The sequence below is a fragment of the Chinchilla lanigera genome, unplaced genomic scaffold (genome assembly GCF_000276665.1).
Source record: "Chinchilla lanigera isolate Chin_1 unplaced genomic scaffold, ChiLan1.0 scaffold00095, whole genome shotgun sequence".
NCBI lineage: Eukaryota > Metazoa > Chordata > Mammalia > Rodentia > Chinchillidae > Chinchilla > Chinchilla lanigera.
In genome coordinates, this window is record NW_004955496.1 from 7,992,228 (window position 1) to 8,008,555 (window position 16,328).

Sequence of the window (16,328 nt, forward strand, 5' to 3'; positions counted from 1 at the left end):
TGTTGCCCATTGTACAGAGCATGTTAAATTCCACCAGGGACCTCCAACTGCCACATTGGAATAATCACCATGCCTGCAGGTTCTAAATTATTCATTCCTTCTAGTAAGGCATAGACACTTATATTTTGTCTTCTGTAAATCTCCCTTAGCTATCTAATCTTAAGAAGACATTCCAGTGCAAAATTCCAGCTGTATTTAGCTTGATACTTACTGAGTCATTTCTGAAAGCAAAAAGTTCATCAATGTGAATTCAGATCTTTTTATAGAGTTGCAAGAATGACACACTTAAATAGGAAAAGCAACCTCTCAGTGATATAGTTCTTCCTGCAATAGTCAAGAAATTATTTTCAAAAATCTTAGAGGGCTCATAATATTGAAAACTATGGGAAGAGGAATGAATAGTTCACAGCATGAGAAAAATATGTAGCTTCCTTAGTCACTTTCCTAAACTTCAGTCTCATTAGAAAAATTATGTTAGAATGTTAAGTGAGGGGCTGGGGATTTAGTTCAGCGGCACAGCAGCTGCCTGGCAAGTGCAAGGTCATGAGTTCGATTCCCGGTACCGGAAAAAAAAAAAAAAGAATGTTAAGTGACACTTAGAAGGAAAACCAAAAAAAGAAATAAAGTTTAAAAATGATCTTTTGCTTCCCTATAATGCAATTGGTAAAGTTTAGAAATTAATAAGCATTAACCAAAATGTGGTAACAGTTTCTGATGATTCCACCTTTCTAAACACCCATAATGCCTAAGGGAGGAGCACTTTCAAGTAAATTCCACAGAGCTTGAAGCCAAGGGTTTGCTCTCCTGACAAGCGGTAAGATGTTAGGAAATACTGGGCGCCAAAGTATTTTTGTGATCATATGTCACAACTGATTCATGCAATGCTTGTTGGATTGAAAATGTTACAAGATGATCTACACTTTGCCTGTGGGGTGGGATATCTCATTTCTAGCTGTCATGGTGGGGCACCCTGAAGTAGGGTAGGGAAGAGCACCCTCATTTAAGCAGAGAATTTGAAATACTCTTTTAGTCCTCAATAGCAAAACTCAAAACAGTAAGATCAGTAAAGCATTCTCCCTATGGACAAATCACTAGTACATTGTAAAGCTTTCAAGATTCAGCCCTTGTCCATGTTCTTGACATAAAAAACTTCCCCTTGTTTCATTAGGTCCTTTATCCTCCCTGAATTCTAGCTTTCAAAGGACTGCCCTTAAGTCAGCAAACTTTTTTTTTTGGTACCTGGAGTCAAACTCAGGACTTTGTACTTGCCAGGAAGGCACTTGTGCCACTGAGCTATATCCCTGGCCCTAGCATGCTTTTTACTAGAGATGAGTGAATGGTAATTTGTTTTATTATGCTTCATAAAGGGTACATGATTTTGGGCTATGATCATCCTAACTCTGGTGGCTGGCAATTCTTCAGAAACTCAGCACAGAATTAGTTGGTGTTTTCATTGGAGACCAAAAGAAAATAAAATTTTAAGCCACTGTTAGTCCCATATTCATTCACACTTACAGAAGGGCATTCTTTACATGTGCTCTGGAAGACCTGCCCCACAATGGGAATGGCTGTGTACTTCGGATCAACCGATTTAATTATGGTGGCAACCTGCTTGCCAGGGATCAGTCTGGGGCCTGCTTCAGTCGTCTTCAGCTCTAATTTCTGCCTGCATAACACCAAAAAGAAACAGCACTTCATAAGCTTTCCTTTGAGTGAACAAGGTACTAATTGCCATTTTGATGGCAATAATACTGCATAGTTATATATCCAAGTTGTGTAAGTTCAAGCTTCAGCATCTCCAGAGGTAACTAAAACCTAGACATAATTGTGAAGGCTTCCTGAACAACAATTTTATGCAAAGATTTGAAAATTTAAATCCTAGCTTTCAAAATATTATGACAAGAGATTATAAGAAAGAAAATTTGCCTGGGTTCTGAATAAGATAGAGGGTGTCAGCCCTTCTGAATTTAGCCTAGCTTTCTGGAAGTGATACTTCAAAACAAACACATGTCACTTATTAACCAAGATAATTAGGAGAGCTTAATTTCCAAAAATGGCTTCAATGTTATTATTTTCTGATATCTTCTTCCCAACTTTGTCTCTTTGCCTTTAAAAGGTAGTGTCTGCATCCCTCTCCTTGGAACTGGACAGGACTGTGTGATCGCCCCATGCAACAGGGGAGTGCAGGAGTTACTCTATGACATCGAAGCCATGTCATGCGAAGGAACTCAGTTTTCATGAGCACAAGTGTCTTTGAGTCTGGATTGCCAGATGAGAGGGCTGGCTGCCCACGGGGCCAAGGGGAGAGGCTGTGCAGGAGAAAAAAGATGCAGAGGAGCTACCTGCATTTGAGTTTCTTAGCTCAAGCACCACCTACATGAAGGGCAAACTTTGAATAATTCCACCCTGGGCAGTGACTGCAGCTGCTTAGCAGACATGGACCAAAGCCAAGTTGGGCCAAGCAAGAGCATAAATAAGAGAAGCAATAGTACAGTGATTGTATTTTACACCCCAGAATAGGGGTGGTTTGCAATATAGAGATGGAAACCTAATAACTTCATAAGTGATTACAAATTTATTTTGTATAAAAATATATGAAAACAATATGTATTATGAAGTACAGTGCAAAATTCTACTCCAGATGAGACTTCAATAAAATTTCAAGTTTTTATGGTTTGAGGAACTTCTCTCATAATTGTATACTCATTTGATTCTGACACTAGACCCACTGCACAGGAAATTTGGGGGAAGAAGTGGCATATGATATAGCACATCTAGGGATGAGAAGTGTTCTTCTAGAATTAAAATTTGAAAAGAAAAGAAACTTTTAAATTTAAAACTCCAGTTCTTAATCCTATAGAACTCTTCTGAACACAAAAATAGTCTCAAGTTGGCAGAACAAACTGGAATACTTAAATACTATAAATATCATCAAAAATTCTGTCACATCTCTACTATGGAACTTTTTACATTTCTCAACAATAATTTTAAAACCCTCCCAAGGAGAGGAAGTACATATGCCACCACATTTTCACCTTGATATTAAATACATTTGGCAGAGAAATTAGAAAATGAACTAGAATAAATGAAGCAGCTGTCTTCTTAAAATTTCAATTCAACAAATAATTGATTTTAATGAAATTTTGTTAAAATGGCATTTACCATGTGCATGTATTACCATAAGCAATTGAAGAATACAGATAAGCAGAATAGTACAGTGTACACCATAGTATTTCAAGGAACTCACACTTGAGAAAGCGCTGCACATGGACACACACACACACACACAGAATACAGATAAGCAGAATAGTACAGTGTACACCATAGTATTTCAAGGAACTCACACTTGAGAAAGCGCTGCACATGGACACACACACACACACACACACACACACATACACACACACACCTATTTACAAATCAAATATAATAACATATCAAGAAACAGCAAATAAGATAAATATTTCAGCAACATCTTACTTTGATACTATTCTTCCTTTTATGGAGTTTAGGAAATTCAGCCCAAAAAAGTGGATTTCTTCTGCAGCCACATCTAGCACGAAGCTGTCTTCTATCTTATAGGTAGTAACAGATGTAGCTTTCGAACTGACACCTAAAACCTAAATAAATAAATAAATAAATAAACAAAAAGCTGACTTTTAAACAAGTGGTCAACCAGATTTTTAGTCACTGGATGGAATCAAATCACAAACTATCCTTCAGTCTACAAGACAGTGTCCTGACACTTTTCCCCCACTGCCCAAACCTGTGACACATTTCAATGAGTGTATTCATTTGACATATGTGAAACTAGAACATAAGCTAAAAATTTAAAATCCTTCCCAATTATACCATTATTTTATTTTTCTACTATTTTAAATTAATCTCTATAAAATGTAATTATTCAAATGCCTCTAAGAGAATAATACCAATCATACCTGATTTTGGGTTGTAAATCCAGACCTCTCTATTTTGCATGAATCTAAGGACTTAACTTTGACCACTTTATCCTGCTGGGCCTGGTAGGTCACTTTACAATTACCAGAGACATCTACCTAAAAAGAAAAGCAAAAACATAATGGGATTGGGCATGGATTATTTTAATTCTATTAGGAAGTGGCTTTGAAATTGAAGTCCCTAATACACCCTTGGGGATTGCTTCTTTTTCTTCCCAGGGCCAAGCAGATAGGAAGAATGCTAAGGTTCTCAGTAGCATATGTTCTTTCTCATCTTCTTTGGTTTAGTCTTATGTAACTTTCACATTGTCTCATTTTTCTCTATGCACAATAAGAGCTGGAGGAACAGGCTGGCCATCACTGAAACCTCTGGCAAATGAGTAACCATGTGTCAAGGAGTGTTGATTCTTAAGGATGTATCTAGAGTATGTGTGCTATTTTAATGAGCTGAGTATGATTAGAAATTTTAGCAAAACCATGGGATTAATTAAACTCATTATTAGCCACATCAACAATTTGAGTTTAGGCTAATTATCCATGTAGACTCTGCTTAGCTTCCCTGAGATTTCCCCTGGGCTTCTGCCAGCATTGCCCCATCTTATTCCAGCAAGGTAACCAACATTAGCTTTCAGATCTTCTCATCCATTTATGGGCTGGCTGGAAAAGTTGGGGTCCAGCCTTGGCCCCAGGAGTGATAATGGGGGAACCACTCAACTTCTCTAACTTCAGTTCCTGCATTTGCAAAATGAGGGGCATTGATATAGATTAGTGGTTCTCCATATTGATAATGTATCCAAATTATCTAAGATAGTCAGAATACTTATCCTTGAATCCAGGAAACCTATATTTTTCATAAGCTCCCCCCAACTCCCCACCTAGTGGTGCTCAGTGATGTCCAGGAACCACTGGAATGATCCCTAAGGTTTTCTGCATATCTAACAATTATTCTAAGTCTCCTTAGTATATCTGATTCTAATTCCCTTTACCATGAATTCAAGTAACAAAACATTGGAGTAAATGGCAATTAACTCATATGTAAATGAGATTTGACCACCCAACTTAACTTTTCTGAGGAAACCATATGAGTAACTCATCTACTATAGTTTTACAAGTACAAGTTATTATAATAATTTTGCTAGTCCTACTGACCAGTACAATGCTGAAACCTTAGCAATGTTAACAAGTACCTCACTGGTGGTTCCAGAGCTTAACTGCATCTGAAACAGGCTGGCCAGGCCTCTCTTCAGATTTTCTATGGCCACTGGCTCATTTTGATATGAGTAGAACTCTTTGACCTAAGTGGGGGGAGAAAGAGAAACAAATGGAGTAAAAATGCTTCAGTCATTAGATTTGGTTAAACATGTGGCTGGAAGGGTCATATTCTTGCCCCATTAACTCTGGTTGAATTTGTTACTACAAAACTATGTCTTCTTTTTCAAGAAAAGAAACTAAATTTCTAAGAAGCTAGATCATCCGGACATGAAATTTAAGGGGGCTGATGATGAAGGTTTTGACCGTGATCAGCACTGATAGAAAAGGAAATAGCCCTGACAAAGGCTAGATTTCTATAAAAACGAGAATTATCCACAGAAGAAAAATTAGGCACATTCTCTTTGAACATGTCCCCTTGTTCTTCACCTGTTACCATATGTAAAAAAGACACCAACCGGGGTATAAAGTAAGAGAAAACAAGAGGGTTCTTAGTAGAAAATCACAACCCTGGAGACTCCTGAATGGCTCATACCCTGTAGACTCTGACAACAATCAGGCAGGCCATGTACCGAGGGGCAAAACCCCACAGGGGCAACGTTTTCCCCCAGCATCCACCTGGTTTTGGGTAAAAGGAGAGAGAGGCTGGAAGACTGGAGGTTGGGATTTCGACCTCAAGTATTGCTTTGAGATTCTGTTTAGAAGGTGTAAAAAGGTTGAAATGTTGAGGGGTGGCAATGGTTTGGCAGCTATAGTAAGCACCTTAGCTTTGCTTTACCCTTGACATTTCAAGCTCAGTGCCTTTTATCATTTTAATAGGCTAGCTCATGTATAGGAAATAGGATGAGGGCTGGGGATTTAGCTCAGTGGCACAGCACCTGCCTGGCAAGTGTGAGGTCCTGAGTGTGATTCCTGGTATCCAAAAAAAAAAAAAAAAAAAAAAAAAAATGGCATCCAAGAAATAGGATGAAAATACAGAGACTTTTCTGGAAAGCAGCCTGTTGGTTTTCACTCTGTATTAACTTTAAACACATCATACAGTTTGGAAATAGGAGATAGCTACATCTTCCCTGTAAAAGTTCCCAAGGTCTATGATAATTATAGCTGAGCATTTCTATCAAAATATCTTGAATATTTCTATTCCTATTTCTCTTCAAATACAACCTTGACTTTTCAAGTGAAATAGAAAGTTCAATAATTATGCAATGGATTCAATTAATATCAATATGAATAATCTGGCCTATATAAAAGTCTCTCATGCCTTGGAAGAAGAGAATATTTTGTCTGAATTATCCAAACAAGTGCCTCAAGTCTCTATTTTTACTTCCTTACAGATACTCTGCCTAGTGACAGATTTACCAGATACTTTATTTGGCAATCAATTTTAGCTATCACATTGGACAAACCTATAAATGTTGGAATAGTGCTGTTTGTCCTAGTTAAAAAGGAACTGGAATAATGATCTCAGTGTCTGAAAATCCTTGGGATCATATTCTCAAGCAGATCACTAGCAATTTCTCAGACCCAAGCTGAGTTCATGATGTTCTCTGCTTTAAACAGGGTCCACTTTCCTTTAGTAGTGTGTCACGTCGGGTGCAGACATCTGATGGTAGGCCCTGTCCAGATAGTATGCTTATCAGGGTTTATGACTGAGCTTCTTGAGTTAAGAAAGTCAGAACGGTTCTCCTTGGGATACGGAGGCAGTGCACATTTGCATTATGGCCGGTAATTTTTGGTCTGAGTTTTAGATACTTTAGAAAGCATTAGCTGTAATTTCCTTCCAGGCTACAGAATACGCCTACTTAAAGTTTTACCTAAAAGTCCAGGAAACCCAGTGCTTGGATTTAATCTGGACTGTGTAAGTACTCTCCTGTAAAGAGCTCATTTCTATGGTGAAGTTTTGATCCCTAGATCAAAACTTTGCTCTCTAGATCCCTAAGTGATGCTAGAACATTATTTTTTCCTGGCAGACTGAAAAATATAAACTATGAGACACAGAGGAAAAATTTTTAAAAATTCTTTATAATTTTTTTTGATTCCCTAGAACTAGGAAATGGACAAGACTTTTGTTGTTTTATATGACTGCTATCACTAGGGCCAGAATTCTGTTTCTTTAGAGCAGAACAGTGATATTCAAAGTGAAGACAGTTCTCGCGTGTATAGTAGCTGAGTCAAAGTTACATATTATAATAAATCTGAACTTTGCAGTTTAATCCACGTGGCCCTTGCAGCAGTAATCTTAAGTTCATCATTTCACAACAGGAACTGAGTAAGTTTTGTTATACTCAAGTCATAAAGCTGATTACTTCAGTGATGAATGAGTTCTGAACATTTGAGTGCACAGGGCTCTTATCTCAATTCACAGTCCCCAGCCACCACAGAGCAGCAGCCTGTAAGCTCTGAACACAAGGAAACCAAGTCTAGGGGTGTCAGCGGAGGCATGGTGCCTCTTCTGATCAATTTGGAACATGGAGGCCTCACTCATCTATGCCTCTGAGGAAGGAAATGTTTCTCTGTACACATTTCCTTCCTTGTGTATATTTTTTAATAAGAGGAGGCAAACTTACATGAAGTGACCAAACAGCAAAATAAATAAAAAAGATCCCAGCAAAGAATGGCAGTCATTTTATCTTTGATATGTACCCAAGACAGAGCATAGCTAGGAAATGTCATCTTTGGAACAAACAGTTAAAAAGATTCTAAAGCTTTCTAGGTGAGTTTGGAAGATGTAATTGTCCTCTTGAAAATTCAGTGTGTATAGAAGTCATGGTGGAGATTTAGAGAGCAAATCAATGCCTGGGCACAGCCCAAAACAAGAGGCCCATTCAGCAGCCACCTGATTAATTTAATCAGCACAGACAGCCAACCCAGAACTGGAAATCTGATAATTCTCTAGTTAATTGGATCTGCATTTCAGGCCTAAAGAGTTTATGCTATAATTGGAAGCACTTTTCGCTTGTTAGTCTTAATCAATTTAACCAAATAATTGTCACATTTCCAACTTAGTTTATGATTTGTAGACAAAACTAGAGTCCTGTGCAAACAAAAAGGAAAATGTGCAATCATAGGTACTTAAGTAATTTGATAGGTTTTCTTTCATAATATCAATGTGGGAGCTTTAAATTGGAGGGGAGGAAAAAAGACTTCTGGTGGTACAAACATACACATGGATGAGGATCCTTGAGATCACAGAAAGTTTAAGTGAAATTTAACTTCAGCTGAGGGTAAAATGCTCTCAAAGAAAATTGCCCATCAGCAGTTTACTCTGTCTTTGCATAATTTCTGTCACAGTGAGTGAAAATAACAGTTTAAGTGATATGTCTGACAAGGATGCAGCCAAAACTCTTACTTAGCTTCTCTGTCTCCAAGGTCAAGTTTTTCCAAGGACTTCTTCTACAGTTAAGAGATATGCTGATGTACTTTAGCCTGTGGCTACAGTAAGTCAGCCCACATCATAGTTCTTCCAGAACTGGCCCCTCCATGCCACTGACATAATGATCTGGCAGCTCTACCCCAGCCTTTGAACAGTGAGGGCACCAAGTCCTTTCATGTGTGTGTGTAACAAAAGACTTTGTACTCAGTTGCCAGTAGAGGAGCTATAAAATGATTTGCTGTCACTAAGATTATAAATACAATTAATATTTAATGGACTCAAATGTCTTGCCACATTACAAGCCCAGACCAAAAAAATGTTTCACATTGTTAGCAAAGTTGAGCCATATGCAAATCAAGTAAATGAATACAGATGATAAAGAATGAAATAAGGAACACACAAGTCAATCAAAGACAGCATTTTTCCAAGTACTTTCCATCCAGAACACAGCAGCATTTAGAAGGTTGAGCACAGACCCTATTTCAAATATCATTTTTTCTACTTGCCAGTTGTGTGACCCTAGACAAGTTTCTTAAAATCTCTTAACCTTGTTCCTCACCTAGTACAAGCACCTGCTTCCTAGGGTTATCCCTGGAATAAGAGAATAATACAGATAAAGTCTTCAGTCAGTGTCTGATACACAGTAAGTGCCCAACACATTTTAGCTATGATTAAGTAAACAGTAAGCAAACACTCTCTGGAATTCTGACTTAGTTTAGCCTCAGATAACCTTATCAGTTCATCCTTATTATCCCTTATTGGTTTTCAATTCCAAATATATTAAGATCATTTAAAATAAACCAGACTCAATCCAAAATAATGCACATTTACAAAATTTTCTGATAAGATTTCCAACGAAATTATAGTGTTCATTCATTATTTTGATATACTAAGTGCATTTTCAGGTCATAGTTCAAAGAATCTATAACTTTTTAAAAATGAACCTTCCCTTAGACATGCCATGCCTTTCTAAAGCTTGAACTATGCCAAACTTTAGGCAGATCTCAGTATCCTCATCAAAGTTTAAAATCACTTGTCTAAGTTATCATTGCATTGTAATTTGTCTGTATTCCTGGATTTATCTAATCATCCATTTGACTAGGATTTAATCCAATTTATCATCATACTGTGATGACTTGCTCTGTTATACTATCTTTGTAACCCTTCCTAATTTAATAAAGGATGCACTTTTTGACTTATGCCTCTCATCAATAAAGAAACACTTGATTTTACTCTACAGATTTTCACATAAATAGAAAACAAACTGGCTAGAAAATATAAAAGAATTTAGGGTATTGGTTTACTGTGGAAACATTTAAATTCCAACTTCTGCTTAATTCTTGAAATAATTACACTTACCATGAAATCAGTGAAAACACTATTACCTTAAAAATAATATGTGCATAGGAGGGAAGAAAAATAGGGAAGTGGAGAAAAGACAACCTCCCCCAGACCCTTTACCTTTCCACGGATTAGATGAAGGAGCATGGGTCTTTGCAGAGCCTCCAAGTTTTGCTTTCCAATGAGTTTAGGAGGAGTTTTTCCTTTGAAGATGCTCTTCTCTCCTCTCTGTTGATTCACATCTTCAACTTTTACATCCGTCATCTACAGTCATGGAGAGAAGCCTATTAGAAAAACGTCATGTGTCTGTCTCCATCAGAGTTTCTTAGAAAATAAAATGATAAAGAAATAGACCAACTGAGATTGTCACTTTTCTATCCATGATCATAGGACTTGGCCGTTCCCTTTAAAAGAATGGAGGCAGTATTTAAAAATTAGATTCTTTTCATTAGGCAAAAATACCATACCTAAATAACTCTGTGAGTTTGGGTTCATAATGACTGACTTGAAGGTGGCTCTTTTGCATCACTCTTGAACATGTGCTCTTTACCTGATTGCTTCCCCTTCTGTTCTACAGTATTTGCCTGAATGGACACCTATTCCATTCAACTGTCTATGTAACACTGAATCTAAACAGTCCAGTTACTGAGAAAAGCTGTATAAAGTGCTTTCTGCAGAGTAGTTTACTGTTCTGTTGAGAAAAGCCTCAGAGCAGTGGATGATGATGACTGGATCCAACTTGGGAAAAAATGTAGAGACGTCTAAGAAACAAAGATCACTTTTAAATGTTTTTCAATGAACTCAATATAAAGAACAGCAGCAAGCCTGGTGTGGTAGTGCATGCCTGTAATACCAGCACTTGGGGAAGCTGAGGCAGGAGGATTATCATGAGTTCTAGGCCAGCCTGGGATGTGTAGTGAGACCCTGTCTCAAAAAAAAAGAACAGCACAATTGTTCCAAGTTCTTGGTCTGGTGCAGCTATGTCATGCTAACATGAGGAAGAATAACTTACTTTGCTAAAGGAATCTACTGTTTCTAGGTTCTTGAGAAGCAAATATGGAATCACCATATATAAAAGTGGAAAATTCATGTAGATACTTTACTTTGGTCTCTATTCACATGAATCTAAACCATTATAGCTGACTGAACACTGCCATGAAGGGGAGCACTTGGTTCCTCCTCAGGAAAAACAAAGAATAGGTTCACTCCATCCTCGGTAACCCCTGTTCGATCAAGGAACTCCTGATTCAGCTCCCCTGCCAGTTACAGTAATATCATCTGTTTTCCACAGGACAGGAAGTGCAGATCCCTCTCTCTCAAAACATTCTGCGTGGATTTCAGTTTAATGTCCCTACCAACATTACACCTGGAATGGGACATCACACTGCAGCTACTTACCGCTGAATACCACCTACTTTCCTCCTTTAACAACTTGGAAAATTCAGATCACTTTTGATTAGCAAAAACTTCAAAACTGTGGATCCAATATTTAAAATCCTATGTCAAAATATAAACCAAATGATTCTATAAACAAGTGCACAGGAGTGCTGTCCAGTGTCACATTTCTCAGGGACTTAGCTGACATCCAACCCTGTGTGGGGGCTTTGCTGTCATTCTTGCTTTTGAAAGAAGACACCACCTTGATTTGAATCAGCTGGTCATCATCGCCATCAGGGTTCCTCCACAGCAAGACAGCATCCACGCTGGATGAAATCCGGTAGCCCACGCTTCCTTGGGGTTTTCCTTTGCCCTCATCAAGCAAAACTTCAGTGGAGTATGCGAGCTTATATATCCGGTCATTATTTAGTGAAAGGCCAGTTGTGTGACCTGCATAAGGACAGGGACACCATCACGATTTAACTGGAAAGCATCTGTCAGGCTAGAGAACACAGTTTTTTCACCTGTGCTTTCCTCTAACTTACCGGGCCTCAGCAGGAGCCGAGTGTATGCTGACCTCAAGATAGTGCTTCAGTAGTTTGAAAAACATAAACAAATGAACTAGCAAAAAAATAAGTTATCATTTCAGAGAAACTTTAGTGTGTCTGTCTAATGATTATTAGGTTATCCAATATTGCCCTGGATGAACAATAGGACATTTTGAAAAAGAAATGCCATTGCTTTACACTCCCCACCCTATCCCGCCTTGGTGGGGCAGGAAATTGAGCCCTAGGACATTCACACTGAGCTACAACACCAGTCCTTTCATAGACAGTTTTATTTTGAGGCAGGATCTCACTACACTGCCCAGGTTGGGCTTGAATTTGTAATCCTTCTGTCTCACCCTCCTGGAGTGCTGAGATTACAGGTGTGTGCTAACATGCCTGGCTGTATAGATTTTAATTATGTGAATAGGATGAGTTCAAGTAGAGGTCGTGCCAGGAATTATTTTATAAATTTAATAAGAAACATTTGTAATTCATCAGAATAATTTGTAACCAGCGTGCTTGTGATGCCAACAACTGGATGCCAATGTAGTTCTAGAGATTAGATGGACAGTTCTCTAATTTGATATTTAAGGAGTACACCCCAGTATAGTTTACTCTATTAATTTAAGCAAACTTTTAGTACAAAGGTACATTTCAGGGCTACTTGTTGGTAAGTTTAAATTAGCTGTGCCTGAATAAAATAATGTTTTACTACGTAAAATCTCAGCATAGGCTTAAATTTGTCCAGGCCAGTTTAGCACCACATAGGATACAAGTCAGTATTGTGAGCCAAGAAAATGGACATATTGCTATGTCCACCTAGCTCCAATTTCAGCTCAATTTATCCCAAGAAACTAAAGAGTAAGACTGAGGCTTTTCCCAGAACTGACTTGAAGTTTATGGTCATGTAAAATCTTTGCCTATACTGTCTACACTTGGCTCTCGGAGAGGATCAAGAAAGGCTCAGCACACACATTTTGCCTCTGGGTTAAGGAGGCTGCACGGCTGAGGTACCTGCACTGGTCAGCCGTCACGGACAGCCTAGCTCTTCTCCTTCAGGAACTGTGCATATGGAAAGAGGAGCAGGAAGGGGATTAGGGAGACTAACTCAAAGGTGAGGAAACTGAAAAAAAAGGGAGAAAAAGCACTTTGAAAACGAAACATCTGAAAAGTTGCTACTGTCTACACTGTGACAAACTCTTCCACAAGCTCTGCCAGCAGCTAAAGTATCCACTGTTCAGAGAGAAGTATGGTCAAACTATATCATGTCTAGGTTATTTGACTGACACTCAAAAATCCAGCGGGGCAGGAAGGATCTTTACTCATTTCATAAGGAAATGGAAGAGTGCAGCGATTATGCAATTTTCCAAGGTCTTGAGGTCATTAGTGGTGGAAACATGATTTGAGCCCAGGCCTAGAAATAACTTGCACTGTATACTTGCAAGGTTTTACATTGAATTATTTTCCATTCCTAGGGAATGAACTAGGAATTCATTCAGTCATCAACAAGATGTCCTGAGAAACTATTATACTTGGTGGTAGGCTGTTTTTTAGACTTAGGCTAAACCCAGTTGGCAAGAAGACAGAATTTATACCCTCATGAAGGTTACATTTAAATGAGGTAATGGTGGGCAATAAAAATATAAGCAAATTACACAGCATACTAGAATGCTAATGAAGAAAACAGAACCAGGAAGGACAGCAGGGCTCTGAGGGAACGACTCCCTAAGAAGGTGATAGTTTAGGCAGCTGCGTGGACCCCTGAGGGAAGAGCATCTCCTGCCCCTGCTCCAGACAGTGCAGAAGGAGAGAGTAAGAGCAAAGGTCTGAGAATCAGAAGGCGGAGCTAGGCCAAGCCTTGATGGACAGGAAGTCTGCGGTCTTCCTGCATCCTCTTCTGCACCCCTGTGTGTTCTGATTACAGCTCTACAGCAGGTTCAAACACTGGCTTTTTGTCTGGGAAAGATATTTCGGCTGGGGAGACCTTTATCATAACATCTCCCAAGTTCCCCATGGGGCATAAAGGGAAACGCATGTTGTATTAGCCAATCTTCATAGCAATTCTGAAAGAGGACCATGGAATCAGAGCAGATGTAAGCTGATTCCATGTCCAACACAACAGGGCAGATATAAAATTGAATTTGATATTTAAATTACTGAAATCCAAGTTGTGGACTACATGAAAGTGGTTTTTGATTACAATAACTATGAAAATTTTGCAGGAAGGTAGTCAAATTCCAAAGCTTTCAAAACTTTTTGTTAATTTTTTCTTAAAACAGTAAGAGTAACAACTTTATGGGTCAAAAGAATACGAAAAGAAACACACAAAAGATCAGTTCTTAACTAGAACTTAGAGGTGGTAAAACACGGGGTACACAGGGCCTTGTCCTCAGAAAGCTTTTTCCTTCCTTGTTCGAGGGACCTAACATGCACTCTTTTGCCTAATTCTCAAAAGCCTGAAGTGGTTCACAGAGGTAGTGTGTGAGTGTATTGTCCATGGTATCCATCCCCTTTGGTAAGTATTTCTCTGCTTGTGTTATTTAAGGAGCTCACAACACTGGGCACTGGGGACATGCTCCATTTCATTATAGACTTAGTTTCCTTTTAAGTGTACAGCTCTTCAGAGCACAGTATTTCCTTTTCTGCAGGGAGAGGGACTGGTGTTAGATGACACCAAAAAAAGAAATGAATTTTATTCAAAAAGGAGTTAGAGCCAGGTAATGGTGGCACACACCTGTAATCCCAGTACTTGGGAGGCTGAGGCAGGAGAATCGCTGAGAGTTTGAGGTCAGCCTGGGCAACACAATGAGCTCCAGGCCAGCCTGCACTACATAGTGAGATGCTCTCTCAAAAAGACATAAATAAAGAAATAAACAAATAAGTTATTACCTCTTCATTTTGTCCCTTCAAAGGTATTTAGAATTTTAAGTGACTGGAAAGCAATTAAGTCCTAGTTTTGAATGCTTTAAAGATGTGTAAAGATAGTGCACTGGTTTGTAAAACATAGTACAATAGCACTGCTGAGGGGCTTAAGCAAGAAGACACAGCAGAGGGCCCCTGGGGTGTGGTGTGGGGAAGCTCAAGGGTGATAAGGAGATCAATGGAGATTAAGAATCCAGGTTAGAAACACCTGCCTGGCAAGTGCAAGGTCCTGAGTTCAATTCTCAGTACAAAAAACAAAACGAAAGCTTGGAAGGCTGGTCATGTAAATGGGCTAAGAAGTAAGGAGATTCAGCGACTAAGACCGGAAGGGAAGGAACCATGGTCCCACTCAGGTTCAGAGGTGACAAAGCTGATAGAAACAAAGGCACTAGATCCAGAAAACCTGCCCACACCCCCAAGGAGTGATTCACTGTGACAACTAAGAAACAATAGGGTAGGGACCTGGGGATGTAGCTCAGCAGCACACCGCCTGCCTGACAAGTGCAAGGTCCTGAGTTCAATTCCCGGTACCAGAAAAAAAAACCAAAAAAAAAAAAAAAAAAAAATAGGAAAGAAACAATAGGGTAAACTTCTCTTCCTAACGTTCATACAAACCCTGCTCTATACTCATCTTGAGTCTAAGCCCTTCTCCGATGCCTTACCTTCTTACCTGCCCTCGACTCCCGCCCAAGTCTTAGGATTTCCTAGACAGCTGCATTGGTAATTTAGACACCTGGAAGATCAAAATTTAGAATGGCCCCATTTAAGGTAGACTTTCCACATGTAATTTTCTAGTTAAATGTCAAAATTATAAGGGCAGAGAATCTATTATCAAATCTTGCTGCTATGCTGATACCAAATGCTATTCCAGCCAGGTAGAGAGGATTGTCTTATACTTCTTATCCATAATATTTAGCACAAGGGACTTAAACTACGAAGCTTATGATGTTTACACTGTGGGGTCTTTCACTCTCCCAGAATATTTCTAAGACTTTGGAAGAGGACACTGCAGTGCATTCATACACCTCAACCTGCATCAGGAAACTTTGGAAATGGAAGATGTTTTTGTGGTCTTCTCTCAAAGACAGCCTCCAAATCATATGAGCTTCAGGTTCTAGAAATCTGGATTTGTCCAGAGCTTGTATATAAGTTTACCTGTCAGGGTCTGAACCACACTTTCCTTATGTCTTTGGGGTGTGTGTGTGTGTGTTTAAATGCTTTATAAGCATATTTGCAACTTTCTAGTCTACAGAATGAGGAAAAAGCCCATAGTAACTGCTACATCGCAGTTAATTTTCTAAAAATTATCATGGCATTATGTTATTGTGTTTATATCACTTATATTTCAAATACTCAACAGTTTGACAGATAATAAAGTAGTATGTTTTCTATATAACATCTTTAGATGTGATTTACAAATCTTTACTTTTTTCTTATTGTTTTTCTAACCATTTTATAAACTGATGAAACTATTATCTCTTTAAAGTATGATTTGCTTAGGTGAAACAATTTAAATTCAGCCCTCTATTGTTTCAATAATAAAATTTCCCTTTTCTCTTCATGTAGATATTTTCCACACAAAAAATCTTGAGACAAATTTCA

The 16,328-nt window shown here is 38.6% G+C and overlaps 1 protein-coding gene across 2 annotated transcripts in view; it reads right to left on the reverse strand.

Annotated features, from left to right (window-relative positions):
• Window positions 1-16,328, reverse strand: part of Mttp (microsomal triglyceride transfer protein) — a 59,071-nt gene that overhangs the window by 28,905 nt on the left and 13,838 nt on the right. For both annotated transcript variants that reach the window (XM_013505400.1, XM_013505401.1), the window contains exons 3-8: window positions 11,519-11,706; window positions 10,000-10,143; window positions 5,144-5,251; window positions 3,939-4,055; window positions 3,481-3,620; window positions 1,516-1,666 (exon numbers count right to left, since the gene is read on the reverse strand). In XM_013505400.1, the coding sequence (XP_013360854.1) occupies window positions 1,516-1,666; window positions 3,481-3,620; window positions 3,939-4,055; window positions 5,144-5,251; window positions 10,000-10,143; window positions 11,519-11,706 (848 nt within the window). The remainder of the gene's footprint in view (window positions 1-1,515; window positions 1,667-3,480; window positions 3,621-3,938; window positions 4,056-5,143; window positions 5,252-9,999; window positions 10,144-11,518; window positions 11,707-16,328) is intronic.